The sequence below is a fragment of the Dipodomys ordii genome, unplaced genomic scaffold (assembly GCF_000151885.1).
Source record: "Dipodomys ordii isolate 6190 unplaced genomic scaffold, Dord_2.0 Scaffold1, whole genome shotgun sequence".
Classification (NCBI taxonomy): Eukaryota; Metazoa; Chordata; class Mammalia; order Rodentia; family Heteromyidae; genus Dipodomys; species Dipodomys ordii.
This window is the reverse complement of record NW_012267217.1, coordinates 3338533-3361176: the sequence shown is the minus strand read 5'-3', so window position 1 is coordinate 3361176 and position 22644 is coordinate 3338533. Positions and strand designations below refer to the sequence as shown.

At 34.9% G+C, this 22644-nt stretch overlaps 1 protein-coding gene across 2 annotated transcripts in view; it reads right to left on the bottom strand.

Annotated features, from left to right (window-relative positions):
* Positions 1-22644, bottom strand: part of Mycbp2 (MYC binding protein 2, E3 ubiquitin protein ligase) — a 236244-nt gene that overhangs the window by 79980 nt on the left and 133620 nt on the right. For both annotated transcript variants that reach the window (XM_013009100.1, XM_013009110.1), the window contains exons 44-52: positions 21191-21240; positions 17984-18156; positions 16439-16583; positions 13016-13231; positions 10890-10945; positions 8890-9005; positions 7932-8029; positions 6215-6331; positions 5430-5570 (exon numbers count right to left, since the gene is read on the bottom strand). In XM_013009100.1, the coding sequence (XP_012864554.1) occupies positions 5430-5570; positions 6215-6331; positions 7932-8029; positions 8890-9005; positions 10890-10945; positions 13016-13231; positions 16439-16583; positions 17984-18156; positions 21191-21240 (1112 nt within the window). The remainder of the gene's footprint in view (positions 1-5429; positions 5571-6214; positions 6332-7931; positions 8030-8889; positions 9006-10889; positions 10946-13015; positions 13232-16438; positions 16584-17983; positions 18157-21190; positions 21241-22644) is intronic.

The following is a 22644-nucleotide window of genomic DNA, read 5'->3' as shown; positions in this document are numbered from 1 at the left end:
GTACTATTCTCTCTCTTTTTACTTTTATTTCCCAAACTGTATGAAAAATTCTGCTAGGCTTCAAAAATCATTAGATTTTTAATTTGAAATCAATATTTCAGTTATGCTTTTACAGACAGATTTACTTGCCTGTCTGTCCGCCCCGCCCATCCATTCATCCATCCATCTAATATATCCTGGTATCCATTCTGACTCAATCATTAATGCTTAACTATTCATATTGTTTAATTAGAAGTTTAAAGCAATATATGATTTTTATATAAGCAGCATGATCATACTGAATTATAAAAAAACTACATTAGATATTAACAAATGTTGCACGATTACGATGTATAATGTGTAACAGTGAACATTTTGGGGGAAAAAATGAGCCAGAAGTGATTCTTAAATAATTCTTGCCCATAGGGGCTTAAAAACAGAAATAAGAGAAAATATAAATACAAAAAAGCAGAAATTCAGCAAAACAAAGTATATAATGGGAGAAGTTGGAAAAATAAGCCTTTTCTATATCCGCACTCAGTGTCTCATAAGGAAAAAGAAAGAAATCTAATTTTCCTCCATTAATGCTTTGCCTCACCCATACCAATTATTCATCAGGTTCCATTTAACTTTCTGTAATTAATTTCTGTGTGTTTTCATTGCCAACTTTTGAAGTCGACTTCTAATTTATATCTTAAATTAGGCTATTCCAAAACTTACCTGAATTCAACTTAAATATCTGAGCAAAGTTTGCCTGCTACATTACAGAGTGAGTAGCCTCAAAGCAAGATATGTATCTTGTATTTATTCTGAATTCTTTCCTCTATCTCTCCACCCCAAACTTACCCTCTCACAAAGGAGTTGAATTGGTAGCATATACCTATAATCCTAGCTACCAAGGAGACTGAGATCTGAAGACTGAGGTTCAAAGCCACTCCAGGCACACAAATCTGAGAGACTCATTTCCAATTAATCACCAAAAAACAAGAATTGGAGGCTTGAGTCAAGTGAAAGAGTGCTAGCTGAGCAAAAATGCCAAGTGAGAGTGCAAGGCCCTGAGTTCAAGTTGCAATACTGGCACACACAACCACACACACACACTTCGTGCCACAGTACTGGCACATGCGCGGGCGCGCACACACACACACACATACACACACACACACACAGAGCGTTCAGTAAATTAGTTGTTGAATGATCAATTAATAAATCAATGACTATACTATTATTATAGAATACAGAGCTGGGTGTGTATGGCAAGGAAGATCCTTCTATCTGCTACCTTCAAGAGACACACCTTCCTCACAAACACGAACATATTCTGAAAGTGAAAGGCTGAAACAAAATCTAACAAGCAAATGACGCCCCCCCTCCATAAACAGGCAAGGAGTTGCAATCCTAATATCCAATAAAATAGACATCATATTAAATTTAGGAAGAAGAAATAAATAAGAACATTACATACTAATGACAGAATCTCTCTTATAGGAGGATATAACAATTCTAAACATCTATTCACCAAATACCACAGCACCCAAATTTATCCAAGAAATACTACTTTCCCTAAAATCACACAAAGATTGAAAGACATTGATTGTTGACTTTAACACATCACTATCCCCACTGGATAGATCAACTAGGCAAAAACTCAACAGAGAAACCTCAGATCTAAAAACAACTACATAGACCAACTAGACTTAACACACATCTACAGAATATTTTACCCAGCAGCTTCAGAATACACATTCTTCTCAGCACACATGGAACATTCTCCAAAATAGACCACATTTTAGATCACAAAACAAATCTGTCCAGATTCAGAAAGATTGAATTTATTCCCTTCATTCTCTTAGACCACAAAGAAATATAATTAGAACTCAACACCAAAGCCATCAAAGAAAATTCTGTAAAACATGGAGACTGAACAACATACTGTTGAACTACCAGTGGGTCATGGAAGAGATCAGAATGGAATTTCAAATGTTCATGATATTTAACAAAAATGAACATACAAATTACCAGCTCCTCTGGGACACAGCAAAAGCAATACTCAGAGGAAAATTTATAGCTCTGAGCTCCTACATCCTACAAATTGGAGAAATCTCAAACCAATAATTTAATGATATATCTGAAGCTCCTTGAAAAAGAGCAAGAAGACAAACCCCAGTCAAGTAGACAAAAACAATTAAAATTAAATCAGAATTAAATGAATTAGAATCCAAAAAATAGAAAGAATCAACAAAACTAAGAGTTAGTTCTTCGAAAAAATTAACAAAATTGACAGACCCTTAGCAAATCTTACCAAAAAAAGAAGAGAACACACCCCAAATAAACAAAAGCAGAGATGAGACTAGAAACATCACCACAGAAACAACCAAGATTCAGAACATTTTATAAGGGGATACCTCTCAAACCTTTATGCTAACAAATTTGAGAATCTGGAAGAAATGGAAGAATTTTAGCAAATACTGATACACCCAAACTAAACCAAGAAGATTTAAACCAACTAAACAGACCCATATCAAGCATTGAAATAGAAACAAGATACCTCCCATCCAAGAAAATCCCAGGACCAGATGGAATCACAGCTGAGTAGAATTCACACCAATACTCCTTCAACTCTTCAATGAAATTGGACGTGAAAGTTCATTACCAAACTCTTTCTATGAAGCCAGCATAACCCTCATCCCAAAACCACACAGAGACTCATCAAAGAGAGAGAACTATAGACCCATTTCTTTGATGAACATCAATGCAAAACTTCTCAAAAAAATCTGGCCAATCGACCAACAATTCATCAAAAAAAGTCATACACTATGACCAAACAGGATTCATTTCAGGGATGCAAAGCTGGTTCAATATGTGCAAATCAGTCAATGTAACTGATCACATCAACAAGAGCAAGGATAAGAACCACATGATCACCTCAATAACTGCAGTGTATGACAAGCATCTCATGCTTAACTAATGGATTTCTTTTTTACATTTTAAGCAAATTATGGTCTTCTTAAACTGTTTCCCTATCTCTTCCTCCCCAGTTTATCTACTTCCATACACATCCTTCTTCCCTTATAGAAAGAGCTTTTCCAAATGTGCCCTTAATTCTATCTCTTCTTTTTCCAGTCACCTTATATACATCTTTAATTTGTTATTTTCCTATTAGTGTCTTTTAAGTCACTGAAAAAATGAAGTAGAAAAATTTAAGGCTGCAAATTGATTCTGGGCACTAAAGAAGTATTTACATTCAAAAACATAATTGCTCAACATATATACATATACATGTACATGTGTGTGCATATATGTGTGTGTGTGGTATGTGTGTAGGTAGGTAGCTATGTATATTGAGACAGTTTCTCACTATATAGTTTATGTGCATTACATACAGCACCACCATACAGCACCTCTCAACATAAAGACTAAAAAAATACCAAAAAGTATTTTTTTGGGTGGGGGTAAATTGTGGGGCTTGAACACAGGGCCTGAGCATGCTGTCCCTGAGCTCCTTTGCTCAAGGCTAGGGCTCTACCACTTTGAGTGAAAGCTCCATTTCTGGTTTTTTGAGTGGTTAATTGGAGAGGAGAGTCTCACAGAGGCTGGCTCAGAACAGTGATCCTCAGATCTCAGCTTCCTGAGTAGCTAGGATGACAGGTGTGAGCCACCAGCACCTGATTAACAAATACATTTTTTGTAAGTTAACCTTTTCATTCATATTCCAAGAAAAACCTGCTAACAAGTATTTGTATGGCTTATTCCACCTAGCTTCTCTTGCTTTTGTTCCTGCTCTTCTCCCCCACCCCCCGACCTTACATAGCCATATCAATATAAAATACGTCTAAGATGGGGATTAAAAGCAACGAATAGTAGAATGAAAAATATTCCAAAATTGAAATCAAAGTGTTTACATAGTACTTTTTGCTCTTTCTACTTTTGTTTATTCTCTTGCTTTACCTGTGTTAAATTTTCATCTCATTTAAGACAGCTAACTCACAACTGTGGTTATAAAATCTCAATATTCTGATAGAATATGGTTTCTAACTATCTGAGGCCAATTTAGCTGCCTTGGATGATACAGAATTGCTATTTTCTTTCAGGAACTAAGCTTCCTTTCCTGAGGGTAAAATTATTTTGTTTCTTTTAACCATATATACGAATCTAAGAAAATTTAAGATTTATTTAAAATTTAATATTTCAATGACAGCTGTAATACATTTTAACTTTAGTAAAGAAGTGGTGGATATATATGTCCAATGTGACATTATAACAAATACACAAAAGAATATTCTGCCAAGAAACATCTTATATAACTATTGCTTTCAAAAGTATTATTTCGGACTATTAGGAAGGAAACAAATACAAATACATAGAACAGTGTGATACGAGGAACTAATGTTTCAATTTGGCTTCTTAAAAATTTGGCCGTTTTAATACTGAGTTTTTAAAAGTAAGTGTCTGTCAAGTCACTAAAAATGTCATCAGTAACACATACATTAGAGAGTAAAGAAGGAATAAGTTTGGGAGGGATGGGGAAAATGATGAGAGGGGTGACATGGATCAAGATTGTATTCATAAACCGATTTGTTGAATGCTAATGACTCTTTTCCCCAACTACTGAAAGATAATACAGATTTTAAAAATTAAAAAACAGAAATTACACTTTTTGTAAAATTATTTTAAAAGTGTGATTACTACCATATTTCATAATATAGTAATCTTGTAAGTTGCATTTATAAAAGATATTGAACAAATTATCTCTATAATTAACTTAGATACTATATAGCACTACAAGTATAAAAAAGCATCTTATAATAATATAATAGTATTATAGGCCAAGACAGAAACAATTCAAACTTAAGACATAGCACAGAGAATTGCATAATACCAAAATAACATACAAACATTCACTCGTTTCTGAATGCATAGTAATTCTCATTTCATAAATTTTAGCATTAGGGTGAATAGGGGAAAAATGATCATGCACTTTTACTTCCTACCTCTTCGACAAAAATTCAGTAGGGTTTTTCTGCTTGTTTGGCTTTGTAGTACTAAGGTTTTGAATCTAGGGATGGTGCTGTAACACTTGCTACAGCTCTAGCCCTGATTTTTGCTGGTTATCTGAATAGAATCTAATGAACTTTTCTGTCTGATCTAGCCTCAAGCTGTGATCTTCCAGATCTCGGCCTCTTCAATAGCTTGTATAACAGGTGGGAACTGCTGGTACCCAACAGCTTAGTTATAATTTACTGCTTCTTGTTAGTGATGATCAAAATACGCATTAAAGGCCTCTTGACACTGTCAAATTCCATTCTTGTTATCCAAAGCCCTTAACAATCCAAGCACTTAAAATGTAAGTTAGTTGGTAGTAGGTTACCTCAGAACTGAAAAGCCTTAATTAAAGAAAGCTCTTTAATGACAAAAGAGTGCCATGATTTTAAAAACCACCTTTTACTTACGTCAACAGGGACCAGAAGGCTCTTGCCAAGGTGTTGATTAAAAGAGAGGCACCAGGCTTCAGTATAACCATTCATATTAGGAACATACTTCTTTATCGTTTCATCATTCAGTCTCAGCCACACACCATCATCATTATGGATCTGTTGGAAAGAAGCAACAAAAACAAGCCATGCCCTCCTGTAACTCCCATGGGACTAGAGAGGAATGAGAGGTGGTAAAGCAGGCAAACAGTGGGGAAAGATCAAGTATCCAGTTTTGCAGAAGAATAAGTTTGAAAGAATTTCTTTCTAAAGAAGAAGGAAGGAAGATATGCAAAAGCAATGTAATTCATGCGGTGCAACTGTAGAAACAATTCTTCTTAAGAATTAAAAGCACAAGAAAATAATATCTGACAAATAGCTTAAACTTTCCTTATCCTAAATTTAGATCTGATTTTCAAAAGTTATTTGGTTGTGTTACTATAAAATTCTGCTGTATCCTATGTAAAGTTGAAGTAATATAAAAAACACGTTCATAAAAGACAACTATGTCCAGTTTCAGTGAATATAAGTAATAACTACTGTATTTAGCTGAATACTTTTCATGTTCAAAGTATAATTTTGCTTCATTTGTAATAAAAGAAAACAAGGAAAATGTTTGAAACTCAATGAACAGAATCTACAAAGCAATTTCCAAAAAAACTACTTAAAACATAATCTATTAGGAAACTTATAAACCAGTTTTAATGTACAAATAAGGCAAAAAAATTCAAAAATATATTATTGATTGTTTCATTGTAAATTACCTCATCAATAAAAGTGATAGTTCCATTCACTTTCACTATGCCTATCTGCTCACTCTGAAGGGAAGGGTGGCTCCTAATACGGAGCCCTGCACTGTCTTTGGCCACAAATTTTCGAACCTGCGAAAGGCATAAAAAAAAGAAAAACATGGATTAAAAACTCAAAAGTAGTAAAAGACAAAATTAAACACATCTGAAAGCAATGTAAATATGAAAATGTTCCTAAAGTCATTTCTGGGTTGTTTTGTTCTGTAAATAATAGTAATTTATTTGTAACAATGACAGAAATATAATTAAGTATTGAAATGTATATTACTGGAGGAAATTTAAGAAACTTATCTTACATTTGTAAATTTTTGTCTAAATTCTGAAGACATACAATATAAAGGATAATGGTGTCACTCACTACCTTTTAGCAAAGTGTGATATGAATTGCATCACCAATTTTTTCCTTTGTCTGTACTAGAGACTGAACCTTGGGTCTCAAGTGCTCTACCATTTGAGCCACCATTTGTAGTTTGTTTGTTGTCAGTCGTGGGGCTTGAACTCTGGGCTTGGGCGCTGTCCCTCAGCTCTTCAGCTCAAGGCGAGCACTCTACCGCTTGGGCCACAGCGCCACTTCCGGTTTTCTAGTGGTTTCTTGGAGATAAGAGTCACACGGACTTTCCTGTCTGGGCTGGCTTTGAACCGCAATCCTCAGATCTCAGCCTCCTGAGTAGCTAGAATTACAGGCGTGAGCTTCCGGTGCCCAGCTTTGTAGTTTGTTTGTTTTTTTTTTTTGTCGGTCGTGGGGCTTGAACTCTGGTCCTCGGCGCTGTCCCTCAGCTCTTCAGCTCAAGGCGAGCGCTCTACCACTTGAGCTACAGCGCCACTTCCGGTTTTCTGGTGGTTTATTGGAGATAGGAGTCTCACGGTTTTTCCTGCCTGGGCTGGCTTTGAACCGCGATCCTCAGATCTCAGCCTCCTGAGTAGCTAGGATTACAGGCGTGAGCCACCAGCGCCCGGCTGTAGTTTGTTTTTTGAGATACGGTCTATTAGCTTTCCGAGCACTGATCTTCAACTTTAATTTTCCTGACTCTGCCCCCCAAGTAGTTGAAATTACTAACATTCACCACCATATCAGATTAAATATTTCCTTTCTAAAATGAAATCTCTTCAGTTGTTGTGGTAGTAGTGGTTTTTGTTGTTTTGAGTTATTGTTTGCTCAGAGGGAACTGAGTCATGCTTCTAGTCAAATTTTTTGCTGGTTATTTTGGAAATGGAAGTCTCCCTTTTTTTCCAGATTGGCTTTGAACCTCAGTCCTCTTGATATCAGCTTTCTGAGTAGCTAAGGTTATAGCTATGAATCACTGATGCTATTACTTTTTAGAAGTTAGAAAATTATTATTTCTTTTAATAGCACAAGATATTTTAACTTTGCAAACTTTATACTTAATTTCGGTAGACTTTTTCTTAATTGAAAATTTTGAATAACATAAAGTACACACAATTACTTATAAATTACTACAGTACTATACAAAGAAACAAAGTACAGTTTCTATCATATGAAATAATTAAAATTACCATGCAATACTCTCCAAACTTTTCTAGGAAAATTAAGAAAACAAGTAGAAAATCAATCACATAAAATATTAGATGTGTGATGAACATTTTTAAACATTAATAAAAAAGTTTAAAAATCTTTGGTTAATTTAAAGTCTTTGACTAATTCATGTCTAACCTTATTTGGTTGAGCTTCAGTTTTTGGCTTGACCAGCTGAGTTCCAGGTGGAATCATCCCCTTTGGTGGGTCTTTTACTTTTACTTCAAGAGCAGCATCTGTCAAAAAAGTAACAATTATAAAAGTCACAGAAGAAAAAGATTCTGAAACCTAATTTTGTACACATTCATAAGCTATTTAAAATAATTTTAAAAAATATATAAATTGTTTGTATTTTAGAATTATTATTGTTTTTATGGTGCTTTTGATGAACAATTGACTGATCTCATAGATATGGAACTCACAGAAAACTGAACACACTACTATGTCTACCTGTGTCCTTCTTTTCCAGAATTGAGAGGTCTCATAAAGTTTAACAAAAGCAGTATTTTTAGTTGCACAACTTCTCTTAGTATATTAAACTATATGAATTTCTCATGTTTTCCAAATCTGCCTGATTATAGGAATTCAAGTTCCTCTGTATTACTAGGAAGGGACAGGGTTATAAGAAATTCATGCTGATAAACTTTTTTTTTAAGTCTAGTTTTATCCTGTTGCACAGAGTTTATATACTGAGCAGCCACTCTATGCCAGGTACTCATCTTGTCTGGAAAATTCACAGATGAATGAGATAATCTCTGTTCCCAGCCAAGAGAGAAAGACAGATAAACCAAAAGGTGAAGTCAGAGAAAGCACAGGGAAATAGAAGAATTTAGAGGAAAGCATACTTGACTGACATATCAGGGAATTAAGTGAAGAAGAGGTCCCGAGGGCTGTAATGCCAGAGCAGACACCAGGAATTACTACAAAACATTAAGATCTTAGGATTGAATTAATCATATATTAAGGGAGGAAATGAAGTCATAAAGAAGTTACTTATCCACATGTGGAACCAGGGGCAAAATTACCATGGAATGAAAGTTTTGATCCTATTGTATTAAGTTTCTTTGTACTAAGTGACTTATTGTGTTTTATATACCTATTTCAATGCCATCAATAGTAACATGAATAGTGTAGAGCCCAATAGCCCCTGGGGTCCAGTTTGCACAGTAAGTCCCATCATTATTGACCCGGATCAGCATATTCTCACTGGGCCTGCAAAGAAAGGAGAGAGCTATGAGAAAGGTTACTTTTTATAAAAAACTTCATATTTCTAGCAAATATTTATTTTATTATCATACTGCCTGACAATCCTACTACCATGCTGTACTATACTTCCCTAGTCCAAAACAAATGGATTTAATTTCTTCACCAGTAAATGTAGTAAAAGTTGCAAAGGCAGAGGCAGAAATATATTTAGCTATGTTATTTCATGAAAGCCATGAGATAGAATCATTACTCCCTTAAGCCCTATGTTTAGACTTGCAGAGTTACTGAACAGGAAGCCTCTGCCCATCTAGAAAGGCAAAACTTTGGAAGACAAAACCTGTTCCTGTTTGTACTAAACCTCTGTATGGGTATTCACTTAACAGCTGTAATCAAAACACTCCTTTTCCTGTCAGTTTATCATGAACTAACCTTTTTTCTTCAGTAAGGAAATAGAAATCATGAGCTATAACTTCCAGGTTAAATTACTAAGCCTATTTTCTCTTACCTTTTCTTCTTTTACAACAGAAGATGCATCCTGGATAACATTATAAACCAGCCCTACTGCTTGGGCAATGATTCTTCTCTTAGTACATGGATGCTACCATTCCCTTGCTTTCACTTACTTTACTAGGTTTCGTTTACTTTACTAGATCATTTCTTTAACATACAAACTTTAGAATCTCCTATCTCCCTTGATAGTCCAGACCTCTTTTGGTTGGTTTTGAACTAAGGGCCTCAGCACTATTACTAAGCTCTTTGGCTCAAGGCTTAGTGCTCTACCACTTTGAGCCACAGCTCCACTTCAGGTTTTCTAATGATTAATTGGAGATAAGAGGCTCACAGACTTTCCTGCCTGGGCTGGTTGTAAACTGAGATCCTTAGATCTCAGCCTCCTGCATAGCTAGGATTACTGGTGTGACCAGTGATCAGTCTTTCCAAGATGACTTTTTTTGATGATGGGAAGTTTATTAGGAAAAAAAAATATAGCAGAGAAAATAAAGTATGTGGCATAGACATGTCATAGTAAAGACAGTAGTTTAACCCATATCTGTCACATTGGCTATCTGCCTCCATCTTCTTCATTATAAAACTTAGGTTCTATTAAGATCTTACATCTCTTTTCCCCATTACATCAAACTGTAACAAAAGAACTAAAGAACTAGTCAACCTTTCCATTTTTTATTTCCATTTTTTTCATAATGAGTTGTTTATAAGATTCTGCTCCCAATAGTTATATATAAATATAAATAAATAATCTCTATGTCCCAAATTTAAAGTCATTTCATTAGCCTTGGTAATGTCAGTCACATCTGGTAGTTACAATTTATTCTCTCTCCTTTCCTCATACTGAGGCTCGAACTCAACCTAGTGCTCTTGCTTATTCAAGGATGGTAATCTACCACTTGAGCCACATAGCCACTTCTAGTTTTTAGACAGAGATAAGTCTCCAGGATCTGTGTTCTTGAGCTAACCATGAATGACAACTTTTGAATCTCAGCCTCTTGAATAACTGTAAGATATGAACAACTGAATCCCAGCTAACTTTCTTGAAATATTTCCTTCTTCTTTCTCTGTGATTTCATTATGGCTTTCTTTAACCCCATTAGCACTGTTTCATTAGCTTGAACTCCTTTAACTATGATAATTTATAAAATGCCTCAAGATTTGGATTTCCATTTCCGCCTTTCTGAAATAGTTTCAACAGACTTCAATTATATTTTTATACATGCAAACAATTAAATCTAAATATTATTATATGTGAGAAATCTCTACTCAAAAAATTTATAAAGAATTCATTTATAAAAAGTAAAGTTGGAAGATAGGATGACTTTTAGTGGTAAGCAACTGACTGTCCATGTTTAACTGTGCTTTGAAAAAAGTAATCTTCACCTCTTAGGAGTTGGTGATGCAAAACGCAGTTCTTCAAATGAGTAATTTTCATAAACCTTTAAGAGAGAGACCAACAATTGTAAAATCAGTAGAATCATTCTCAATTAATAGAATGATAAATTAATTAATAAACAGTGTTAAGAAAACCGGTTATCAATATCAAAGAAAAAGAAAACTTCAATTGCCTTTATAAGACCATTTGTAAAAATAAATTCTGATTGGACTAAAGGCCCAAATGTTAAAAACAATTTATTGTAATTTAGACGAAAAAAAAAAATCTCAGATCATACATGTTCAAAACGAAAACATTTTAAATTTCTTTAGGCAAAGACTATAAAGACAAGCCATCACCTGGGAGAAGCATGCTGGAAATTCATAAATGCAATATGTATCGATAACACATAAAATCCATACCAATAAAAAAGAGAAAGCACACCAAGAAAAGTGAACAAAAATATAAAAGACCAATAAATACAGAAATGATTTAAGTAACCTGGCAATCAGGAAAATGTAAACTAGACAACAATATAATCATATTGCTGACATCCAGTTAATGAGAAATACCCGGCCCTTTCCTACACAGCTAAGGTACTATATATAGTCTTTCATCCATTAATAAACAATATTTCATTTTTTCCATCTTCTACAGTACTTGACTCATTAATGAGTGACAAGAAGTGTCTTCTGATATAAGAAAATCTCCCTGCCTGAAATGTAAATATGCCTTTACTACATCCTTTCTCTCAAATATCTCAGCAGTACCCAAACCTCTAAGTCTCTGTTTATTAGACCCATACCTCAGTGCCTTCACTTAGTTACATTTCCTGTCATTCTTTTTTTTCACAACCAAACATACTGACACTTGTTTTTGTCTCTAGCTTTATTATTTATTTCCCATTTATTCATTCATCAACCCACTATACTCCTAAAACTTCTGTTAATTGATAAATGCTTGCTAAGCCTTCTTCAAAACTTAATTTCTGCAGCAGAACATTTGTAATTCTAACATTTGTCTTGACTTTTAAGGCATGTGAGGATAAGGCAACTGGGGACAAAGTGAGTAGATTGAAAACTGGAGTCAGACTCTTTCATTTATGTGATCTTGAGCATACGAATTTTCCTGACAGAGTGAGAACTGGAATTTCCCTCTTCATTCACCATGGAAGATAGTATCTCTTAGTTGAGTTCCTAATTATCAATGATCCAATTATCATTGACTCCCAAATCCTTTTCTTTAAGTTGAACTGTAATTACTTCTGGTCTGTTCATTTAACTTCCTTTCATGTATCTTCATAGAGAATATCTGAAACCCACTGTATCCAAAACTGAGTCTATTTCCCTTTTTAGCCCAAACCTGCCTCTTCTTCCTACTATTCAAGGTCTATTTCTAAACTTTATTTTTAAAATTTTTTTATTGTGAAAATACCTTACAGAGAGTTTACAATTACATGGGCAAGGTAATGAGTACATTTCTTATCAAGCATTATTGCCTCTTCCTCTGTTTTAAACTTTATCTTTTTTTCCTCCCCTTCCCCCACACCCCCAAGCTCCATTAGCTACCCAGGTCTGCTGATTTAGTAGCCTAAGTATCTCTTAAACTATTCTGACAACACATTAAAGGAAGCCTTCAATGGATTATTACTGCTTTTTGAAAATGTTAAAATTTCTAACTTCAGCTTCATTGTTCTTGAAGGTAAGTAAAAGAGATAGACAAAATATTTTTAAAATTCTGTCCAAATGCTTTTAAGAGCTATAAAGCCTAAAGAACTCGGAACCCCAAAGAGATGCATTGGCATTTGGGAGAACCTAAAAGTTGATGAGGTAAACTCTGAACCATTCTAGAGCTACATTCTTGTAGCAGCAGTAAACTGACAGTACATGAAATCCAGATTTAAACCACCTCCATCTCTAACTTTATTAAATTGGTCTACAACTGGTGATTACCCTAGACATATCTTCCAGAAACCAAAGAAAATCATCTCGAGAAAAATCACATCCTCTAAAAAATATGCTGCAAGTTTACTATCAGCAGCACTTTTTATTTGTAATTTTGTCGGCCTGACTCACTGAAGTGTTTGCTAAATAAATGAATAGTGAATTTTTTCTAGTAAATAACAGTAAATTACCTTCATCATTGTAATGGCAATATATCGAGCCTCCTTCACTATCATTGGTTCATATGAAACATCCAGTTTGGGTGAGGCCAGCCCGCCAAAAGTCAAGTCAGTATTAGCAGATGTAGCTGTTACTGCAGGGCTGCCAGGAATCCTTTGAGGTTTTTTCATTTGCTCTTGTTGTAAAGATGTTTTCTTCTGAGAAACAGGCACGGCTTTCACCTCCACCTGACCACATCACAAAAGCTAAATGTTATTATTATGTAATGAGTTTTGATATACTGAAAAAGAATTCAAGTTCACGTTTATTTATAAATTATGTTAGCGTTGGTCTATCTTGGTCATTTCCTGCAAAGGCTCTCATCTTTTGACTATAAGATGACTATAAACACCGTGGAAGGCAAGGACCCACTACTTTGGGATAAATTATCAGATTTCAACACACAAAAAATTCACCATTAAAAAAGTTCAGGAAAGGTTAATAGAGTGAATCTATTCAGAATTCTTGCAAGAACAATTGATTTTTACCACATAATTCAAATATACTTTCCCATAATCTCAGAATATAAAAAAATCATTAATCAATTCCAACTGTACTATTCTACAGATGAAAACTGGCTTCATTGATACGCCTTAAAACTTGACACATAGAAAAAATATTCTTAGCCAAATGATGTTTCTTTATTTTAGCAAGAGAAGAAACATTAGATAGCTCTGTCACAGACTTAAGACTTTGATTTAAACTATAAAATTTTCAATTTAATTTCTTCAACCATAAAACAGAACTAGTTTTTTTAAACTCCAAGACCAGAATTCGAACTTAGTACCTGATACTGTTGCTCATTGGCTAGGGTTCTACCAAATGAGCCATACTTCCTACCCAAGAACTATTTTTTATCTACTTACTGTACTACCTAAATACAAACATACTGTTAAAGAAATATTCTTAAATGCAAGCTGTCCTTTAAAAAATGCTATTCAGTAATACTTTCAAGGGCATTTGGTAAAACTGCTTAGAGGCAGGTTGTATGCTTAGTATGCTTGAGTAAAAGAAAAAAAAGAAATACTTTCCAGGAATTACAATAAATATTTCATTCTATATGTTGTTTGTTTGCTTATGCACTGGCAAAAAAAAAAATTCACTTGAAGCCAGCACTGATGTCTCATACATATAATCCTAGCTACTCAGGAGGCTGAGATCAAGGATCACAGTTCAAAAGCCCATTGGGGCAAGAAAGCCTATAAGACTTTCATTTCCAATTAATAACCAAAAAGCCAGAAGTATAGTAGTGGCTCAAGTGGTAGGCCCGACTTCAAGCTCCACAACACACACACACACACACACACATACACAAATCCACTTGACCCCATAAACAATCAACCAACAAAAAACCCCACTTAATCTAACCTCATACATAATCACAGGTTTATATAAATTTGGATATCATATTACTAGCTCTTCATTAAATTGTGTTATTCTTATGGATGCTAACTGTGAGGTTGGCAAGAAGAGGCAATTGAAACAACAGGATTTTGGAGAAGTAGAAAGGTAGGGCTGGAATGTGTCTCAGTGGTACTTGCCTACCATGCATGAAGCCCTGAGTTAGATTCCTCAGTACCACATAAACAGAAAAAGGTGGAAGTGGTATTGAGGCTTAACTGGTGGAGTGCTAGCCTTGAGCAAAAGAAGCTCAGGCACAGTGCCTAGGCCCTGAATTTGAGCCCCGGGACTGGCAAAAACAAACAAACAAAAAAGTAGAAAAGGTAGCATAAATGAAATAGGTGATTAGTTTCGTCTTGTTTATGATATTTGGGGTAAATCGCAGGACCTTGTGCATGCTAGACAAGTGCCCTGCCACTAAGTTATATCCCTAGCCCTGTTTATCTATAATCATTCTATGAAATTGATACTTCATTGGCAGTCCTTGTCTACATAATATCTAGTACAGCCAACAATTATGTTCCATTGAAAAACCACATCTTCAGTTGGGGTTATGAGATCACTATTTCACCGAGAATGCTAAACACAAAACAAACACAAAAGCCTAAGACAACTCAAAACAACCAGTCTTATAATTTGAAAATAGTGATTTTATAGTATAGTACAATTTTTTATCTCATAAAAATTTACCATAAGTTGTAAACACTAAGGATAGTTTTGGTAAGATACACCTGTAATCCTAGCTATTCATATACTGTCTATAAGGCTGAAAGTAACTTAATTTGATTTGTAATTAATACAGTGATGTTATATTAACTAACTTAAGAATCAACATACTTATACAAATCTTTTCCTAAGTACTACTTAAGAGTTTTCTAGATACAGTTTCTAAATTACAGATGAATGTAAGGATGGATTTGAGCCCAGTGAATAGTCGGTTTAGGGGCTGGGAAGGTGGCTCAGTGGTAGAGCACTTGCCTTGCATGCAAAAAGAAAAAAGCCGGAGGTGGCGCTGTGGCTCAAGTGGTAGAGCACTAGCCTTGAGCTGAAGAGCTGAGGGACAGCGCCCAGGACCAGAGTTCAGGCCCCACGACTGGACCCAAAAAAAAAATTGGTATAAATGCAACGGACACAGCTTAGAAGAAGCAAATATGTAGAAGAGAGGAAAGGAAAGAAGAGATTAAAAAAAAAACCAAAGAAATATCCATCATGTGCTTATAAAAAGAACTCAACATGACCAAAAGATAAAACAAAGTCTGACTTCAAAAAGAAATATACAAAAAACAAAACAATCTAGCCATCAAAACAGAGCAACAAAAGCAGCAAAGGAGAAAATATTTTTAAAATACAACTAAAGTAATACTGTAAGTATAACATGAACATTAAAACTAAATGAAATGTTATGCTAATCCCCCAAATAGTATTACAGGCTGGTGTGTTGGTGTCTCAGACCTATAATCCTAGCAACTCAGGCTGAGATCTCAGGATCAAGGCTCAAAGCAAGCCTAAGTCCAGGAAAGTACATGAATTTCTTATCTCCAATTAATCACTAAAAAAAGCTGAAAATGGGGATGTTGCTCAAGTTGGTAGAGCACTTAGAGCAAAAAGCCCAGGACCTGATTTCAAGTCTAAGGTCAAGCATGTGTGTGCGTGCATGAACATGCACACGTACACGTACACACACACACACACACACAATTGTACTCTCATTCATTTATTCATTCATACTGTATATTGAGGGTTTTTCTTTTATGTTCTTAACACTCTTTATATAGTCAACTTTCTTAAAATTTCTTTGAAGTACCCTAACACCTAATATGTAGCTTGGAAAACTGGAAAGTAATATAAAAAAATCATTTACACAATTTTTTAGAGTTCTCCATTACAGAAACAAAGAATTGAACAGATGGAACCTGAGCACTTGCCAAACCTAACCTTACCAGTTACAGAAGTCAGAGAACAGACATGTCTAAATTTCTTTCAGACAGAATTACCTTCATATTAGGAACATGTACCACATCTCCATACTGGTCTTTTGTTTGTACAGTTATGGTAGTAGGCCAACCACAACGAATATCATCCTTATTTAGGATCAAGGATGTTTTCTGAGGATCAGCATAGGAATCTGGTTGAAGCCACCTAAAAGTATTGAAAAGAAACAAACAATATTCGTCACTATCACTGATAATTAACATGAAATTGGGTCAAATAAAAAAAGCTTGTACTGTCAAAATGCTAAAACACTATCTTCATTTCACATTCAGTGATAATCACATTTGTATCCCTTGGAAATCTTAAACAATAGTTCATTAAAAAAAAGAACAACAGGTCAACACACACACCATTTCTGATATTTAAATTATATAGACAATTTAAAGTCAGAAAATCTGAAATTTTAACCATGGCTAATTTAATATACCTAAACGAAGGCCCTGAATACATTCTCATTGCTTGAGGGCAGTGTGATTTGTGTACTGTTTTTTGGTGGGGAGGGATTTTGAACTCAGGGCCTCATACTTGCTATATAGGAGTTTGACTACTTGAGTCATGTCCTCACCTCTTTTTTGCTTTAATTAATTTTCAGGTAGAGTCTTGTGTTTTTGCCTTGGGACTGCCTCACACAGTGATTCTCTTATCTAGGACTTCTTCATAATTGGGACCATATCCAGGCTCCACAACTCCCAACTTATTGAAAAAGAAGTCTTTCCCATATTTGTCTCTAAAAGCAATTCTCTCAATCTCCTCCTCTGGAGTAGATGAAATTACAGATTTGAGTCATGGTACTCAGCTTTAATATCCCTTAACACACAATTCATACCTTCCCTTCCATGTAAAATTTGTCAATTTCCTATTATTTACAATATCCACTCCTGAGTTCATTCCATGATGAGATGAGTCTAAGTAATTCTATCATGCATTATGTAGAAACAATTATAAACATAGCAATGAAGCTAAAAGATCTGCTATCATATTCTGGCCACCCTTTGGGTTTTAAAAGCTAAAGACTATACTGTAATAAAAAAAAAAAAAACCAGAAAGAGGTTGTTTTTTTTTTGTCAGTCATGGGGCTTGAACTCTGGGCCTGGGCGCTGTCCCTCAGCTCTTCAGCTCAAGGCAAGCGCTCTACCACTTGAGCTACAGCACCACTTCTGTTTTTCTGGTGGTTTATTGGAGATAGGAGTCTCACGGTCTCTCCTGCCCGGGCTGGCTTTGAAACGCGATCCTCAGATCTCAGCCTCCTGAGTAGCTAGGATTACAGGCGTGAGCCACTAGCGCCCAGCCCAGAAAGAGTTGTTTTTATTAGTAAAATGATATAAGCAAGACTATTTTTTCATGTTCATCCTACAAAAAGAGCAAATGGTAACAAAATAATCAATTATTATCAGATATCTCAAGATATTATTTTATACTTTACAAAGTACAAAAGCACACAAATCAGACTGTTTTATAAGCATTTTGACATTTGACACTTAATGATCCCCTTTTCATTTCTCTTCAGAATGAAGCCTTAAAGAAAGTAACCATAGTATTTAAAGTACCTTGCAAGCCTTCCACCACTTGATCCTGGAACACAAGCAATAAAGTCATCCAGAAAGGACTGCTCATTGCTTTGGATTTGAAGTGGTAAGTTTCCTTCAAGTGCCTCTAAAATAGTTGGTGAATGAGAAAGCGCTAAACCCTTTCCAAGAATACCAGAATGGGTTTTGCACACCTGTTGGGTTAAAAAAAATCTATTTTACTTTTAATTTTCATTAATTATTTCATTAACTTTTTTCTTTTTTGAGACAAGCTCTTGCTAAGTAGCCCAGAGTAGTGTTTAACTTTTTATTTTCTTGCCTCAACCTCTGTAGTGGTAAGATGATGGATCTGCATCATTATTCCTGACATATATACATTTTTTGAGGGGAAGAGGGGTCCAGTCATGGGATTTGAGCTCTGGACCTGGGTGCTGTCCCTCAGCTCTTCAGCTCAAGGCTAGAGCGCTACCACATGAGCTACAGCGCTACTTCCAGTTTTCTAGTGGTTAATTGGAGATAAGAGTCTCACAGACTTTCCTGCCCGGGCTGGCTTTGAACCACAATCCTCAGATTTCAGCCTCCTGTGTAGCTAGGATTACAGGTTTGAGCCACCAGTGCCCAACTAGAAACTTTTTGAGAATAAATTTCATTAAATATTTTTCATAAAAGAATTAGCTTTCCAGGACTACCAAATTTATATAATAGTAAGCTTTACATTCTACAAAATATACCACTTCAAAACTGTGACTTGAGAGTCAGAGAAACTTGAGTTCAAATTCTGACTCTAGGCAAGTTTATCTATTTATTGTTAATTAACAAATTACCCTTGAATCTAAAAATGAGTCAATTGTTGAACAAATAGTCTCTTTTATATGATAATTATAACATTTAAATTTAAGAACATACATAAGAACCTGTTTGAGAAAGAGAAGGTATTTGGTTCACATTATATCATAACTGCATGCCAAAAAGATAGGAAATTTGGAACAGCTTTGTTTTTCTTAATTAGTAGCATAATATTTCTTTTTTAAGCTTCAATAACAGTTACATAGCATAATAATCTTTCAATGGCTCTTATAAAACTTGGATTTTTGTCTGACATATAATATTAAATGTTTGTCATTTTTGTATCCTGAATTGTAAACATCTGAGCTTTTTCTCTTTTAAACACAAAACTGACTTTTTAAAATTGTGAGCCTCCTAACATTGCCAAGAATACACAGCTAAGCAAGAGCAGCCAAAATCACAGCTATTGTCACTTAACTGTCAAAGGTCAGATCCCAATGCAGGTATGCTTACTATTACTAGCTGTTTGATCCTGACTGAAGTCATGTAAGGTTTTTGGGCTTCAGTTTTCCACAATGGAGATAACATTCTCCACTTAACAGGTTTGCTATAAGAACTAAGTAAGCTATAAATACACACAATGTTTAGAAATAGTGTTGGATAAATTAAATGAAATGTGCTTTGATCCACTTAGGAAATAAAATATAAAGTATGAATCTGAACCTGAACACAATTTTCCTTTATTTTTCAACTAAGCTACTTTTTAAATAAGTCACAAAGCTTCTCTAAACTTCAGTTATAAAGTGCAAAAAAACAATAGTGACTTCAGAGTATAATTACACTGTCAACTAGAAAATGCTAAATAGATGTTTTGTAAATTACATATACCTAGCTCCAAACTTTATAGTGCATGGCAAAATTTTTTTAAAAAGAACATAGTGAGCCCTCCTTCATCCTAAAAATATAACTTTTGTATTTTTTAACTATAGCAGTGCTCTTTTTAATGATTTGGCTGATATTAAATAGTAAAGCTTTTTAAACGTTTTTTATTAATCTAATAAAAATCAACCCAACTTTGGATTTTGTGTGTGCATGTGTGCTGGTCTTGAGGTTTGCTCTGGGGCTGAGTGATGTCTGAATTTTGTGCTCAAAACTAGTGCTCTACCATTTGTGCCACAGCTCCACTTCCGTGTGTGTGTGTGTGTGTGTGTGTCTGTGTGTGTGTGTGTTTAATTGGAGATAAGAATCTCATGATTTTCCTGCCCACACTGGCTTTGAACCATGATGCTAAGATCTGTGTCCTGTGTAGATAGGTGCCCAGCTAGAAAAATACTTTTGGACAATCTTCCATACTCATGCAAGCTTACAGTCTGAATGCCATGGGTTCAAATGAACATAAGATTCCCAACCTATCTTCTCCCTTCATGCTATTTCATTATGCAAAATTCACCCATCCTTGATAGTTTCAGTATGTAGTACCTATTGACATTATAAACAAATGATTATTTCTGGCCTACACTAAGAAGAAAGCATTATAACCTGAAAAAATACTGCTTGAATAGTTTGATTGTTCCATCCATTAGTGACAACTAGATAAAATCAGACCACTGAAGTTAAGAGAGTGGCATACCAGTCTCTTAGTAAATTTGAGTACCAAAGGATTTCAGATTAATATAGACAGAAAAATAGGATTTCAACTGAAATATACTACCCATATGTTTCCCTTAAGGACAAATGGGTACTTCAATATTTATAAAAGCAAAAAGTATAGTAATGACAAACTGATGATTCTCATCTGCATTTCACTGACTAGTTCTACCTTTTACAATGATACATAGGTCTACCACCATCTGACCAGTGCTTCTAACAGGCAACAGTACCTTCTTCACTTTTTGTTATTTCTTATCAAAATGAGTAACACATCAATACAACTTGAGTTCCTTTGTGAAAAGCCTTATTTCTTTTTCTAGGTAGTAAAACTATTTCAAGATAAAATGCTCTTCTTTCTCCTTAGGACTTTTCTTTTTTTCTTTTTTTGTTGTGGGGCCTGAACTCTGGGCCTGGGCGCTGTCCCTCAGCTCTTCAGCTGAAGGCTAGCACTCTACCACTTGAGCCACAGTGCCACTTCAGGCTTTTTCTGCTTATGTGGTACTGAGAAATCGAACCAAGGGCCTCATGCATGCAAGGCAAGCACTTTACCACTGAGCCACCTTCCCACCCAGGACTTTTAACTGGAGTCAATACCGACCATGCTATAGTAAAAGACCATATAGATTTTTCTCCTCAAGAGGAGCAGTTATAACTTATGTATGTCTGAAATGATCAAAGAATGGAATAAAGTACTTAAAGGAACAAACAATATGTATTTTAAAGAGACTGATTTTGTGAAAATGGGTCTAAATTAATGCACAAAATTTATCTTAAGAGTGTTTGAGACAATACCTGCAAAGCAGCTTCTTCAAGAATTTCAAGATCTTCTTCCAATTCATTACCTGTTGCACGAATAAAGAAAGTTTTACTAAAATATACTAATAGTTGACCTTTCTGGTCTTTTTTATTCATTACATCTTTTAACAAGTCTGCTACAATAGATTGAAAAGATTTAACATTCTGGACAAATCCCAGGGGTTTACACTTGAAAATGTAAGGTATTTTTAGTGTGAATATCAAGCCAATATTTAGGATGCATCCTAGAGTGATATGAAAAAAGATATGCATATACAAGTAGATATATGTTTGTATAGATGTTTAGTTCTTGAACAATGTATATTTACTTTTGGGTCAAAAGTAAATTATTAGTTTATTCACTGATTATGCTGAATCTGGACCTTTTTATTTCATTGACTCAAGAAGAGCTACACATTTTAATAAAACAATGATGGGTTACAGAAAAAGATAAATTAGTGACAGTATCCTCTAATCATTTTTTCTTTTTCTTTCTTTTATGTCAGTTGTGGGGCTTGATCTCTGGGCCTGGATGCTGTCCCTCAGCTCTTTAGCTCAAGGCAAGTGGTTTACTACTTGAGCCACAGCACCACTTCTGGTTTTCTGGTGGTTCATTGGAGATAAGAATCTCATGGACTTTCCTGCCTGGGTTGGCTTTGACCCATGATCCTCAGATCTCTACCTCCTGATCAACTAGGATTACAGGCATAAGCCACCAGCACCCAGCCTAATCATTTATTCTTTTACTTATTATAATAAAATTCAAGGAGAAATATTCAAATTGTACTGAAGTTTGAAATAAGTAATTCTACTTCTTTAGAAGTTTAGCAATTCTTTAAGTGATATCCAGTGTGAACAGTTTCATATGTGTTATTGTTCTACAAGTAAATCCCAATTGCATGTGTGTCAATACACACATGGACACATACATACACACACTTGCAAATATATAACAAAATAAATATGAAAATGGGACCTTTTCTGCAATCTGCTTTTCTCAATATAATTTGGGCATCTTTTGTTGTCAGGTCACCCAGATCTGCCTTCTTCACCTGCTGCACAGATGTCCACTGTACAGATGAGTAACACTTACTTAACTAGGTTCCAACTGACAAATATTTTGGTTGTTTCTAGGTTTTACAATCATAAGCACTACTATATTACTGTGTGTGTATATATATATATACTACTATTACCACTATATTAATGTATATATGTATATATACATATATGTAAACAAACACATACATATATACACAATGGAATTCTATGCCTCCATCAGAAAGAATGACATTGCCCCATTTGTTAGGAAATGGAAAGACTTGGAAAAAATTATATTAAATGAAGTAAGCCAGGCCCAAAGAAACATAGGCCCCATGGTTTCCCTTATTTGCAATATCTAGTATATCTATGAGTCAAGCGGAAAAGGTCAGATAATGTGATGTTAGGAA